The sequence below is a fragment of the Nicotiana attenuata genome, chromosome 7 (genome assembly GCF_001879085.1).
Source record: "Nicotiana attenuata strain UT chromosome 7, NIATTr2, whole genome shotgun sequence".
Taxonomy (NCBI): Eukaryota; Viridiplantae; Streptophyta; class Magnoliopsida; order Solanales; family Solanaceae; genus Nicotiana; species Nicotiana attenuata.
In genome coordinates this window covers 81,353,408-81,368,854 of record NC_031995.1, presented here as the reverse complement: position 1 = coordinate 81,368,854, position 15,447 = coordinate 81,353,408, and the positions used below count along the sequence as shown (strand labels likewise).

Below are 15,447 nucleotides of genomic sequence, written 5' to 3'. Positions count from 1 at the left end.
AAATATAAAAGTTTGGGGCAATTTTTGAAATTTTTTTAAAAATCAAACGGTAATATTTTTGACCAAAAACAACTCTTGAATTGATTTTGGGATTTGGAAATTTGCCAAAATATGAAAAAAATCTATAATAAACAGTTATTTACCAAAAAAAATTAGAAACATTTGGCGAAATCTATGATCAAACGAGGGCTAAATAAAAATTGCCAAGTTGAGGACCCCTACCCCCTACGAAAGCTACACTTGTACTGACCAAAGATAACAGGCAACCAATGTAATTAGTAGAAGTATGTACAAATTGGCCCAATACCATCACTATTGAAAAGCAAATAATTTTATGAGGAGAGTATTTTATCCGTTACTCCAACTAAACATCACCTTAATATCTTGGCTGGAGCCGCCGCATGGAGCAGTAATGAAAAAACAAATGTTCATTGAAGGCCATGTATTAAAAAATAGTTGAGGGGTCCGAGAAAAATATTTATCATCTGACATTGTCGTTTCTGCAGTCTCCTGTTTTTCATCGATATTTTCGAAGACTAAAAATAGAAAATGGTCGGACCAACAAGTCGTCCACAGTTTGTGCTGTTTGGTTCATCCATAGTACAGTTCAGCTATAGTTATCAAGGATGGGGTGCAATTCTCGCTGACCTTTATGCTCGCAAGGTTCTTTCTTTTCATCCTTTGCATTTCCAAGATTGCTACTTTTTCCTCTTTTCTGTCCAAAAAAATTTTTTGGGTTCTATATCCCTTTTTTCTACTGGGGTTTTTGTTTTTATATCGAAAGATTGTTATGTTTAAGTAGATTTTCAATTTTCATGGTAGGTCATATGTGTATGTGTTTGTGTTAATTACATGGATTTCTGTTATCAGTGCTGTGAATCTTGAGGTAGTGGGTTGTGGGTACAACTTTATTTTTGCACTTTTTATCATACTCAAATAGAATTAGTCAGAAGTGCATTCAACTGGTCTTAGAATAGATTGCTTTTTCTACAGTGCATGTTCTTTTTTATGGTCCTAATAACAGTTTCTTTAATACTAATTACTACTACAGTGGAATGTTCCAATGCATGAGTGAACATGAATTTTGGTACAAGTTAATTCTTCTTTTGTAGCTGGGAAAAAGCTTGGGATACCACAAGTTATGTCACAAGATGATGTCAAGGCTAAGGCTGCAAATACTTCTTTCTTTTCCTCTGTGTGCCTCTGAACAAATGCGGATTCAGAATTTAGATTTGATTGGTTCAACCTTAGTTCCTTCCATTGAAGATATTTGCCTTTTATAAGTATCGGTTTCTAATCCTAAACTCCAGTTGCATATATTCCCCTGCTGGGGTACCATTATCTAAGAAACTTCATATTTATTGAGATTTTACTAATTTTTCACATATATTTACACTTCATTGAAATTAGTGGGTTCAACTGATCCCAGTTTCAAAAAAAGGCGCGCCTCTGCATGTGAACAAATGTTTTGTTTTGTCAGAAATCAGAGATTTGGAGAAAAAGTGCGTGAAGACATAAGAACATTAAAATACATAGTGCCATCTCTTTTTCCGGTCTTCATACGAAGCAGAAATAACAACAGACCCAGTGTAATCCCACAAGTGGGGTCTGCGAGGGTAGTATGTACGCAGACCTTACCCTTACCTTCAAGAAGGCAGAGAGGCTGTGGAGATGATATTGTTTAGACCTTTTTTTTGACTCCGTGATGAGCTGAAAATACCATTAGATTATCAGTGACTCTTGTAGTATATGACAGAAGAGGTAGAACGGACTTAGAGGAAAGTAAGTATTGAATAGAGGGTGTGAGACTCAAATCCAGAACTGCTGTTTATTCTCTACTTCGGTACCATGAAGAATTAGAGCGATCAATGACGAATTAGATAGAAGACATGAAACATGAGAAGTTTGATTATTCCCTCAATCTTGGTTGAGAATATATATTCATTAAATAGATTATGACTTTGGTAAGCACGTGATTCTAGATAAGATACATATCTCAAGCTAGGCATAGTTGCAACTATCAAAACAAATCAAATTAAACCTAATCAATCTTAATCAGAGCAAATCATATAATAATATCAACTGTAAGAAAGAGAGTTTAAGTTTGACCAGCTCTAACAAGGGAGATAATTTTAGTGGTTTGGCATGAATTGCCCAAAAGAAATTTTCTTTCAAACATTTAATTAAGAATTCCTTACAACACGATAAGTAAAGTTTATTTGATTGGAAAATTTCTCCTTTTGTAGCAGGTTTTCCAACAGCTAAATGATGCTTCTTTTGCGTCTTGAATCCTGATTAGTAATGGGTCAATTGACAGCTTCAATTTTAAGTGCTAAATGATGTTATGGTAAAGATTTCTAGCAAGCCTTTAATTGAGTTTGGACTTAAGTTCACCTATTTTATTGCCTTAAATGATTATTTCATCTTGCATTATGCTGTTACTTTATGCTCCCGGGTGTGGTTAACTTATGAAAGCTTTTCAATGTATTGGTACTTATTCTTTCCTGTGTCAAAAAGTGAAATGATAATCGTTTAGTTTGAGTTGCACTTTTTTTGTTCTACGAATAAGTGGTGTAATTACATGTTTTATTACGGAAATCTGTTTTAAAAAGCATGTAATACTTGTAAGACTCGGTGAATGCCCTGCTTATTGTTTTTGTATGTGCTCAAGATTTTGTCCTAATTTATCTGTCAATTGTTTGTACAAAAGTCTAAAAAGGGCAGCCCAGTGCACTAAGCTCCCGCTATGTGCGGGGTCCGGGGAAGGGCCGGACCATAAGGGTCTATTGTACGCAGCCTTATCCTGCATTTTTGCAAGAGGTTGTTTCCACAGCTCGAACCCGTGACCTCCTGGTCACATGGCAACAACTTTACCAGTTACGCCAAGGCTCCCCTTCCATTTGTACAAAAGTCTGGCAACTTATAATTTAATCTTCTATGCTATTAAAGATTACACATTTTTTTTTTTTTTTGGGTTTATGCTATTGAAATAGGCAGATATAGTGCTGCGTGGATATGCCGGTTGGAATTCAAGGTGCGCTCTTCAAGTCTTGGATGAAGTGTTCCCCAAGGTAATTGGTAGATGGCCGAATCACGCTGTCCTTCCTAGTTCTTTATCCATGTTCCAGAACAATGTAGCATTTGCCAGACAATGTCAAGGAAATTATTGAATTTCATGCATACTAACGTTCTTTTGCGGGCCTCTAGGCTCATAAATCCCTCTGTCCTTATCATATTTGATGTGGTTGGCTCATGTGTTTTAAACTTAGGATGCAGCTGTGCAGCCTTCTCTGGTCATAGTTTATTTCGGAGGGAATGATTCCGTGGAGCCTCACCCAAGTGGCCTGAGTGCTCATGTTCCTCTTCTTGAATATGTAGAGAACATGAGGAAGATCGCAATTCATCTGAAGGTAATATCTCTAAAATTGAGTTGCACTTCTTTCATGATATATTCTAATGTGGTGAGGATTAACATTAGACAAGAAGATTATCCTTTTTTTTCTCCTCGCAAATGCCTGGATGTGCAAAGATAATCTGTTGTTGTTTCCAATTGATAGTATATATTTCAACTTTTTATTTTGGTGACACTTCATTCATCCTAGATTAACTCAATCAAATTGATCAGGATGCAACAGTAAATTTGACCCACTTACTTTTCAAGGATGAATTTCACCAAAATAAAAAATTAAATGAATGTTAACTAAAAATTCTTATAAAATCTAATTAGCACTTCAGCGTTCAATCCTTTTTTCTCCATACAATACTGAATTTGGTATGTATTGCTAACATACATCTGTTTCACTACCAGAGCCTCTCTGATAAGACACAGATAATCTTTCTAAGTGCTCCTGCTGTGAATGAGGCACAAATCACAGAAGTGTTCGGGTAACCAATGTTAAACATGGAGTTTTTTTTCATGGTTTCTTGAAGTTATATTGTTAGAATAGTAATACATGCTTCTCATTACTGCACACAACCAGTAACGGCCTTGGTCGATCAAATGACTCCTGTCGGAAATATTCAGAAGCTTGTATACAGTTGGGCCAAGAACTGGGTGTGAAGGTTATTGATCTTTGGACAACACTTCAGCAAAGGGATGATTGGTTGACTGCTTGCTTTACGTAAGTTTTTTTTGTACAAGACCTATTTATGACTTTTTTGTGCTTTCTTATGCTAAACATGTAGTAAAAAGAAAAACTGTGGCGTTGGTGAATCCAGCTTAAAATATTTGTCAATCTATCAACTATGGACTTGCCCCTCTTCAAGTCTCCTACTTTAAAGAGTTAACTCGTTCAAGCCCAAATTCGTGACAGATCATTCCTTTTTGCTATAACCTATAGTAATAAACCAAAAATGCTACCATGTTTATCAGTAGTGACTGAAATTGCTTTTAGAGCTTCTGTAGAACCTGAAAATGCTAGGAGATAAGCAAAGCATTTATATATGGCTTAAGTTTTTCTCTCCTTTTGCTCATCTGATCTATAGACCACCTCAACATATCGTCGAGCATACCATATATTTCTTGATTTTTGCCAGTGGTTGTGATTATGGATCTAACTGGATGATACATTATCTCCTGGTTTCTTGTGATATTACATCTTCTTAGCACATATTCTATATCTTTTGTTTTCTCATTTGCATGGTTGGTTGTATTTGGGCTTTGAAGGGATGGGATACATTTATCATCTGAAGGCAGCAAGCTTGTTGTCAAGGAAATCTTAAAAGTTCTCAAAGAGGCAGAGTGGGAACCAAACCTGCATTGGAGATCATTGCCTATAGAATTCCCTGAAATCTCTCCATACATCTTTGTTGATCCCAAGGGTGAGACCGCTGTGAACGTTTCGCAGTTGGATCTTGAATGGCAGACTCAGTGGCACTAAATTCAGACTATGATTGTTCATAAGCCCATGGTAGTAAGATATCACATCAATTACACCTCTATGTTTGTTGTTTTGCTGTTTTGGTCCATTTCATTCCAAACAATGTTTCGATGCAACTCGTTACTATGATAATTCATCATAACTTGAATACTTATACATTGATCGTGAACCTACCACAATTGTCCTCCTTTATTTGAACGCGGGATTCACTATGCTCATGAATATCGAAATCTCAATTTGATTATCTGATTACCAAAAGGATAATATGGTATGGAAGAGGTTTTTCTTCTGATATTGCTAGACTATTTTCTAAATCCATCGCATATTCAATATCTTTAAAAGCAACAAAATACCACCACTGAGATGAAAGGTAAAATATTAACTATATACGTATTTTAATATTATAGCATAACATTCCCCTCTTTTAATGTCGAAGTCTGGTGGAATTTTCGCCCATTATCCCTTTTTGTATCAGCTGTTTAGTAAATGGTCCTCTTTTTAATTCTTTTGGACCTTTTAGACCACAGTAAATAGCATGGTCTAGCATTTTTCGGATTGGTCATTCAAAAATAGCCAGCGTTTACCAAGTCAATAAAAAATAGCCACTATTTTGCAGCAACAGAGACTGGTCCAGTCTAATATACTGGAGTTCGGTGCACCTGTGTATGAACTTCCAGCATATTATGCTGGAACTCCAACACACGGAAAGTTCCAGCATAATATACTGGAGATTCGAGCACTTGTGTATGAACTTCCAGCATATTATACTGGACCGATATACTTTGCTGGAACTCCAGTATATTATGCTGGAACTTCATCATTTTATGCTGGAGTTCCAGCATATTTATCCTGGAACTCCAGTATAATATGCTGGAGTTTAAGTATAATTATGCTGGAACTCCAGCATAATATACTGGCGTATATTCAGTGTTTTCGCTCAGATTTATCTTTACATGAAAAGTGGCTAAATTTTGATTACTTTTAAAACTGTGCTATTTTTGAACGATTACTTGTAAATCTGGCTTTTTTTGAATTTCTCCCTCTAAAGTTTCTTTTTGAGCAAACTGAATATCTTATGAAAACGTTATGTTACGGTCTAAAATTTGTAAGTTAACATTAGACCACAATCTAACATTTATGATTAAACTAAAAAATTATATGAGCAAATGTTAAGACTCCAGTTTCGAAGTCTAATTTTTTTAGGATTATATTTGCACAATTTTTTAAAATAGGGAAAATCTAAGCAATGGCCTATTAAAAGGGACATTTGCATAAATCAGCCTAAGTCCGGACAGTTATTTTACAAAAATCTGCACAAATATGACACTTTTTGGGATGATCTTTAACTTTTGAGCCATGCCTGCCCTATGGCATAACTTCAAAGTCAAAAGTAGTGCCCTGGGACAAGCGAAGACCAACACTTGCTAAATCGAGGACAAAAATTCAAAATCATCCGCTTTAACGGCTATTTGTGTACTTCACCCGTTATTTTGGCTCCAATTCGAAGGCGGCATCAAAGTATATGAGTTTTCGGGTGCAGAAAAAGCAGCTTGTGTATTAACGGCGTTACTCTTTAGTTTGTATTGTCCTTGTCTAAATGAAAAAAATTATTCTCTACACAATTTAGTAACGACAATTTGTGTTATAAAATTTACCGAGGCCTGGTTATATAGTATCAGAAAAGGAGCAAATTCTTCTTTTTATTCAACTTTCTGGAACGACTTTGGCGTCAGAATATTACTTCAATAGTAACCTTGATAATCATGCTGTTAAAATAGGAAGTCTAAATTGGGAAGCAGAATACATAGTATTGGACTATTGGTATTTGATTCTTATCTAATTTACGAAGATGCACTTCACTGTAAAAATGCAAAGAAGTTTTAAATTTGGTGCATATATAACGCCAGCAAGCTACATCAACCATCACAAATCTTCTGATCAATCTCCACCAAAGACGAAGCAGCCAACAAGAGGACGGTAGGATTCAGAATCAAAATAAAAAATGTTACAATAAATATACAAGCATTCAAGAATTTTCGTATATGACAGACTATATGATACAACAAGGACAAATCTCAAACCAGCTGCCCAAGATTCAGATGACTACATGCCCAAACGAATGAAAACATTACCAAACAAATGATAGATACAGAATGTGGGAAAAAAACTACAGTAAAATCAGCAAGGAAAGTAGCAGCAGCAGTACAGAGTCACCAATACCCAACTTCCACTGCAGAAATCAAATTGAATGACGGATGGTGTTTACCTCTTCTCCAACAATAATATAAAACAAAACCAGGCAACATACACCAGGGTTTAATGCCTCAACATTAGTGATAGACGGAGTAAGTCCAGATATGGTCAGATGCGCGCACTGCTATACTTTTAACTGGAAAGCTGGAACCTCCCGCTGGGCTTTTTCCTTCTCCACCCCTGTAAAGTTAGAGAACTGGTTAGATTTCTCCTCCACCTTAAGAACACATATTTGAGATGTCAGACAGTGAAGAACTTACAAATGCAGCATAGTAAACAAATGTCAGCCCAGCTAAAACGATGAATCCAATTTGAAAAACATTGTACCTGCAATGACACATTTTACCATTCATAAAACGATTCTTGCGGTAGGAAAAACCAGTTCTTCGAAAAAATCTAGGCATAACAGTAACTTACTTGTACAAATATTTTATTCCACGAAGTGACTGCAGATTGTGACCAAATATTTCTTGAGCTGCAGTGGCTTGAGCATAGTATGCAAACGCCGTAGCACAGAACTGAATGACACTGCAGGCACAGAAAGACAAGAGGATCATACGACCAAACTTTCACACTAAGTGGAAGCAGAAGAAATTCATTATTAATCCACAACTGCAGAGTGGCTAATGTGCTTTCAGAACCGTGATAACTAAGTAAACATACATTTAGCACCCTCAAATATATACCACCTACCGACTCAGCAAAGTATTTAACAGATGAAACCATCATCCAACAATGAAGTAAAGCTTTTTTTTTTTTTGATTTTTTTAAAACAAAAGCTATCTGATTTCGATTTAAAAATAAGGGGCATGCAGCCCTCTTAGCAAGTGCCTTATTAAAACATTCAGCAGGAAAGTCTCAGGATAGCCACTGGAGGAGTTTTTGCTTTCATATCTACAGTTGCCTACATATAGTGGTAACTAGTAAATGGTCCAGAACCACCAAACCCAAGGAGATCAAGACTACAACTGTAATTCCCCTCAAGGCCATCCAAGAAGCAGGTTGCTTCTTTTGTAGTGTCTAGCAATTACTTGGAGGTCCTGGGTTAGCATGCTCCTCCCTCCGTCACTTCAGTCAAACGGTAACTATACTATTGCCTATAAATTTAAAATGGTAGCTGGTACATTCAGGGGCGAAGCTGCGTAGCTAAGTTGACCACCCTTCATCGAAAAATTACACGGTATACATAGGTAAAATATTTGATTTTAGTAGTATTTAACATATATTGAACACCCTTTATCGGAGATTTTTTTACTTCTTTCAAGTTTGAACACCCTAGATGAAATTCCTGACTTCGCCACTGGGTACATTAAGACTTTTACTACTTGCATGGACATAACCTAAACTACATATCCACGGTCTAAGCATTTATAACATACTCATCATTAAGATCAGTTGTTAGATCAATGAAAATACTAACAAAATACATAAGAAACTTGGACTGTGTTAATCCTACCTGATAGAGCAGAGAAGAATAAGGCCCACATTGAAAAGAAAGGAATTCATAAGCGTAGCTCCCCATCTGTAAACAGTGGTCCAGCACAAAAGTGAGACAGGGAAGAGGGAGGAGCAACGCAGGTAGCAAACAGATCAATAAAGCAAAATTCAAACAGCAGAAGATGTTTACTTCATGGGATGAATTGTGATAAAAACTAATTTCAAGCCAAGCATCATTGCTCCAGCAATCACTGCAAGCAGAAGGTAGAAGCAAAAAAATGCAAAAGCTGCAGTGCCCAAAAGACCTGGAGAATTAACAGAAAAATAAGCATCATAATTCATGTATTAGCGACCACACATAACTAATAAGAAAAGGGAGATAAAGGTTGAATGTACCCCAAACATCGTCAAGTTTGATGAAAACCTCATTAAGGAAAGAAGAAAGTGGAGGATCAATCAGAAGATATATTACGATATGGGCAACCCAAGCTACAGAGACAATCAGCCTGTTTACATCGGACCAAAAATCACAGAACTATCAACTGCCATTAAATTAATTCAAAAGATTTAGCGGAAATTAGGATTTCCATAACACCGCCACATACCCTAAAACGCCTAGGATGAGTTTTGCCAAATAGCCTAGTACTGTCATTGCCCAAGCAGTCTCAGCCTGCAAAAATGAAGGCTATCAGATTTGTTTGCACTGAAAGAAACTTTGGCAGGAAGGGGGAAAAAAAGATTTTAGCTGATCAACTATAAAAGCATCATTTCTTTACCTTTTCACCTTGAGGGTACATCTCCTCTAGAGCCTTGACATCCTCTTCAAGAAGAAGCACCTCCTGAAAGGTAAAGTAAAGTTGAACAAACATCATGTTAACACATAAAGAAACTAGAATTTCCCAGAATGTATTTATCAGACAAGAAAAAATCAGATTCTTCATCAAACATCTATGATAAATGCGATAAAAATTGGTTGAGGTCTGAAATAAAATTATAAGTAACTTCAAAACAGAATTAAAAGAACAAGCTGATCATGCATATCAAGGAGGACCACCTGCATACACAGATCATGAATATCCATAAATCCTATAAAGTAGCAGAGCATGGTTTATTCTGTCACTTTGCTGGACAGGTGCAAACTCAACTTAACAAAAGTTCTATTTATTTGTTAATTTTTGAATTTCATAAAATGTAAAATGGCAACTTGGACAATGATTTTAACCCCCCCCCCCGTTGGTGTTTTTTTTTTTTTTTAGGGGGGGGGGGGGGGGGGGGGGGTTTCCCGTTCCGTACGTTTATATAACTGAATACTATTCGCAGATTAAACAGCTTTATCTTCAGTCGGAAATCCCTCAAAATTTCACAACTTTTTTAAAAGTAGTTTGTGGTTTATAATACTTTTATGTAGTCTCCAAACAAGAATATCTTTCATACATTAAGGGATTTAAGTTAGCAAATACACTAAAAAATAAAATGATTTACCAAATTCTTCATATGTTTCTGGATCTAGAGAGTACAATATCCTTACAGTAACTTCCCAAAATTTATCCTCCATTCTCCGCTAGCCTCCGTAAATTCCTTCAAACACTTAAAGACTTTTTTAATTTGTCATCCATCATTCAAGTGTTTTCTTTTTTGAAGGTAAAGTGAGTCCTTCATATCTAATAGTGAACAATGTTTATATATCTAAAAGGAGCCAGAACACTTTGTACATGAAGTAGGAAAAGAATATGAAAAGGACAGATTTGCCACGCATGCTATTTTCAAGTAATTTATAGCATGTTCAACTTTATAAAAAGACAACATAGTGTTTTACTCTTAGATATATATTTACCTTTCTCAAAAAAATTCTCTTAGATATTCTACAATGATTATACAGTGAAATGCTAAGTTGCTCGGATACGGGTGCGGGTGTCCGACACGGGTGCGGGTGTCCGACACGGGTGCGGATCTAGATGTGAGATACTTGTAGATGTAAATTATAAGATCCCGAGATACGAATCCTAGTACGGATACGGGTGCGGGGATCCGGCTAAAAATAATTCAAGAAAATAAAAATATCTCTAAATTATGAGACGTGTTGTGGAATACTTAGGTATAACTAGTAAAGTGTGCATTTCTTTTTTATTCTCAAGTTGTAGATAAGTAAAAGATTGATTTTCTACAGTGTTGTCAAAGGCGCGCTTAAGCCCTGAAGCGAGGCTCAAACCATGTTGAGCGCTTCGGCTCGCTTTGTGGGCGCTTTAGTATCGCATCAAGGATCTAAGGCATACTATTCCTTGCCAATTAGTGTGATCATTAAAAGGCGACATTAAACAATTGATATTTCACTTTATCGCAATTTTTTTCCAATTTCTTTGTCCATATATTTGTTATTCATGCTTATAATTATTAGTCTTGGACTACATATACATATTTTTACTTTTTCTCCAGTTGCGCCTTTTTTCATTAAAGCCCGCGCTTTATTTGCGCTTTGCGCTTAAAGCCCCAATGGACCTTAGACTTTTTTGCGCTTAAAGCCCCAATGGACCTTAGACTTTTTTGCGCTTTTCGCCTTTGATAACACTGATTTCCTAGATAGGGTATACTATTTTCTTCCAATTTACCCTAGTATTGGTTTTGATTTCAGGAATCAAATTGTATCTTGTCTTGAATTTTTTCGTCCATCATGGTCAAAGTATCCTAAATTGTTTGACCAGATCCGGTACGGATCCCATACCCACACCCATACTAGTGTCGTGTCGACACGGGTGCGGCACCTAAACTGCCATGTCGGAGCAACTTAGGTGAATTGCACGGATCACATGATAGTGTTGTTTATATATTTCACATGATAGTACAATTTGTTTATATATTTCCATCTATTGTCTAAAACATTCCATTTTTAAGTCCGCCTATTTATTGCCGTGCTAAAATGAAACGAACATTTAGAAAACCCATGATAAAGAAGATATAGACCTTCTCGACTGCCTTCACATTCTTCCGCCATTTTCTTCCCTTACTTCCACTCCTTTCTTCTTGATGAAGTGCATCAGCTGCTTTTTTTAGTTCTTTTGCTTTTTTACCTAGCTCGGTAGCTTCCTACAGAATCAAAGTAAAGCATCATGATACCAGCATGTATATCTTTCTTTATTTTAAACTTTCAATCAGGAAAATATATGCCAAGAGCTGCTGAGACATAAAAGTACCTTGATATACTGTGATCGTGTAATAACAGCCTTTGGACGCCTGATGAACGAAAATATAAGTCCCAATGGGAGACAGGCAATGCCAACACCACCAAAGATCTGGAGATATAACGTGAGCCAGATATGTCAGTACCAAACATGTATATGAGGGAGATGATTTCCCTTATTTACCCTCTAATGCCGCTCCTCAACCTGACAAGGACAGATTACCAAGCCCCTTAACTAAACAAGGAGGCGACAAAATGTTCATGGTCAAATAACCACCCTTATACAAAAAGAATTTATATCAACAGCAAATTTACTCAAACTGATTCTAAATTCTACACTCCAAACCAGCAATTTGATACTGTGGAAGTACACCATATTAATTTGCATTCTACCAAGACGAAAATGACTGAAGAACTGGACAACCAGTGTCTTCGTCAAAACAATAACAATATTCAAGTGTCTAAAAGTTTAAGCATTGGCATACCGTGAAAAGCACAGATCCAACAATAGTAGCCAGAGCAACAACATATTCAGGAAAAGTAGCACGCATAGTCCAGGTTGTTTCAGAGGAAGCATTAGCAGAATACGCTGAACACTGGTACAATGGAAGGCAAGATTTAGAAAGGCAGCTTCAGAACCAGATAAAAGAAGTATCAAACTAACAAATGGAAACATTTAGATATGCACCAACCTGTCGAGCACCGTTTATACACTGTTGACCACTGTTAAAGTTGAATGAATTTGGAAAGGGAGTGTTGGCTGATGATAGGTGTCTTACAGTGAAGTCCGCCTTTCCAGCAAGCCCTGGATTATTCAAAAGATGGGTAAATATAGATTGCAGAAGAAGCATGTTGAATGATAAAATCAAAGTAATAAATAAACTCAAATAACAGAATTTGAGCAATTAAATAGCCACTTCGGTATAGTTATCCCGGAAGAGAAAAATCACGGGGTAAACGAGCAACGAAAATCCACAAAATTAGAAGCAAAAAGGTACCAAATTGACATAGAAAACTATAAACCCTAAAGGAAGTAACATGTTCCCCATTACATAATTTAGAGAGCAAGGTGCAGCGAAAATATTTTAGGTACCCAAAGAATTAAAAAAAAATTAAGCTACTTGGAGTGGTAGTAAAATTATTAAATAACCTGCGAGAACATGATCATCCCCACCCCCACCCCCACCCCCTTGTTTCTAAGGTGTCCGTAAGTGAAATTCCACGATGCTATCTAGCACAAAATCACAATTCAATATCTGAGTCAAGTCAAACTAGACACTGGAAGCAACTACAAAAACTAGTGTGGTAAGGATGGGAAAATCTATGGGAAGATCGTGACTGAGCCACAACACCAGATGTAAGTTTTTAACACCAACTCGGTGTATTTTAAAGAGAATCAAGATCTAACAAAAAAGAACAACAACAAACCCAGTGAAATCCCACAACGTAGGAAAATCAAGACCTAACATAAAAATAAATAAAAACTAGAGCGGCAGAGTACAACTCTTAACTCTTGACACAATTCCCATAAATGGCATTCAGATATCTCTTCGTGTTTCCCCATCATCATCAGGGGTCAAGGGGTCAACAATTCATCAGCAAAACCTATTAGCTGAAGAATTTGTAATAATTCCTAAGGTAGACACATAATAGTGAGGTCCCATCACCAATGAAGCAACACAACCAGCTTTCTTTGGTTAGCTGATCATTTAACTCATTAGACCACTAATGTAGTTATTTGACCTAACTTTCCTTTGTGAACTTCACAATGCATTGTCAGTTCAACCCATGATAAAGGAAGAGAGTTGGGGTAGCTCGAATGTAGCCATAAAATGTTTGGATTGGCTTTAAAAAAGTGGTTTTTCAGCAGAAATAGCTTTTAAGCCAAAAAGCAATAAGTTGGGGTTGCCCCGCTTATTGCTTTTGGCTTGTTTTAAGCAGTTTTTAACTTATTATAAGCACGTTTTGACTTTGCCAAACACTGAAAAAAGCTAAAAAGAGCTTAAAACTGATTTGACCAGCTTAAAAACCAATCCAAACACCCTCATAGTCCAACTCTTACATTTAATGGACAGATTTTTTTTAATTGACCAAGAAACCTGTCTGGGTCAAACCCTTAGGACGAATTGCAGCTTTTGAAACTCGGGATAATGGGCCCGCCCCTCTACCTTTCTTGGCTTAAATATCAGGCTTAGTTCGCATGGCGCAGGCTCGAACCTGTGATGTCCCTACCTTTGCCACTTAAACTAAGCCCTGGGGACATGGATACAGATAATTAATTGACCCAACCCAGCTAATTTTCGATTATGGTTAATTGATTTACTTTGATTGATATGTACAATCCCCATCTCTGTACCTAAATTCTGACATTCTCAATCCAAATTAACTCGCCCCGAGCTCACCCTACATGACCCTAGCATCCAAAAGGTAGAAATGCAACAGCATATTATACATGTCAACAAGTCTGATCAACACAAGTCACTTGAAAAAACTAACCATATAAAATTCCAAGCAACAAAGCACACACGATTGCTGTGGTCACCACCCAACACATTGCACTTTTTATCCTTTTTCCAATAGTCCTGCACAACAACAAAAGAAGGTCAAAACATCACGACGACAACAAAAAATATCAAAAAAATAGAAATAGAGCATAACACGGACTTATCCTGGTCGCCTTCGTAGTAGAACATAGCAAAAGGAATAATGAAGAAAACAAGAACAGCATCAGCAATGTAGATAGCAAGCCATAGATCCTTCATAGGAAGCGTGAGATTACACGCGCCGTTATAAATCGCGTGTCGACAAGCCTGCCGGTTCGCCACGTCGGCCGGCAACATGAGGATCGAAATGGCGGCAATTGAGAGGCCCAAAACGACGACGAATTTGGGAAAATAAGCTTGATTAGCATCATCGGGATGCTGGTAATTGATGAGGAGGTATATATTGAAGAGGAATACGAGAATACACACGACTATGGCGACGATTACGAGTGCGAGATTGAAATCCCCCATAGCTGCGTGAGGATTTCTCGATCCGGATCAGTTGTGGGGCTTGATTCCAATCGGATTAATGTTTTGAATGGGAAAGTTAGGGTTTGGGTTTGAAATTTTTTTGAACTGAGGACCTTTTTCAGATCTGGGTTTTCGGAAGAGAATGGGGAGGGGTTAGGGGGTCAGGGCGCGGGTTTGCTCCGGTTGAGTTTTGATGCCTTGCGGGGTGTCTGGAGGTGTTGAACTGGAATTACTAATTTACCCTTCGTAGAATAAATATATCATTGTAATAGTTGTCGCTGTAATAGCTGTAATGTTTTCTCTTTCTTTTTTTCCAACTAATAGCTGTAATCTATTTAGCATTGACTTTATATTGCCCTTTTTAAAAAAAAATTTAGGTGAAAATTTAAAAAAATCTCTCAATTACTGAGTATGTTGTTGTTGTTGTGTTCTCTCAACTACCAAATTTATTTTGTAAGAAAATTTACACTACAACAACAACAACATACCCAGTATAATCCCACGGGTAGGATCTTGGGTGTACAAAATTTACACTACGTAAATGTATTATAAGCTATTTTTATGCCCAAAATATTTAAAAAATTTATAAAAATATATAGTCACATATAAGATCTATATAACTCCAATAGTAATTGTGTTGTATAAAATAGGGCAAAAGATAATTTAGATATCAGGAAAAAAAACTTCC

General features: G+C 36.7%; 2 protein-coding genes across 2 annotated transcripts; one reads left to right on the top strand and one right to left on the bottom strand.

Moving 5' to 3' along the window:
* On the top strand, nucleotides 329-5,124 carry LOC109229381 (GDSL esterase/lipase CPRD49-like). The gene is made up of 6 exons (XM_019394798.1): nucleotides 329-663; nucleotides 2,994-3,071; nucleotides 3,270-3,410; nucleotides 3,809-3,885; nucleotides 3,981-4,121; nucleotides 4,667-5,124. The coding sequence occupies exons 1-6, from the start codon at nucleotides 550-552 to the stop codon at nucleotides 4,878-4,880; spliced, it is 765 nt and encodes a 254-aa protein (XP_019250343.1). The 5' UTR covers nucleotides 329-549; the 3' UTR covers nucleotides 4,881-5,124.
* On the bottom strand, nucleotides 6,838-14,952 carry LOC109229380 (LIMR family protein At5g01460). Its single transcript, XM_019394797.1, has 14 exons — nucleotides 14,410-14,952; nucleotides 14,242-14,327; nucleotides 12,438-12,550; nucleotides 12,231-12,341; nucleotides 11,759-11,857; nucleotides 11,529-11,651; nucleotides 9,347-9,409; nucleotides 9,176-9,240; nucleotides 8,967-9,076; nucleotides 8,761-8,875; nucleotides 8,590-8,655; nucleotides 7,551-7,661; nucleotides 7,394-7,460; nucleotides 6,838-7,313 (listed from the first exon to the last, which is right to left on the bottom strand). The coding sequence occupies exons 1-14, from the start codon at nucleotides 14,757-14,759 to the stop codon at nucleotides 7,266-7,268; spliced, it is 1,527 nt and encodes a 508-aa protein (XP_019250342.1). The 5' UTR covers nucleotides 14,760-14,952; the 3' UTR covers nucleotides 6,838-7,265.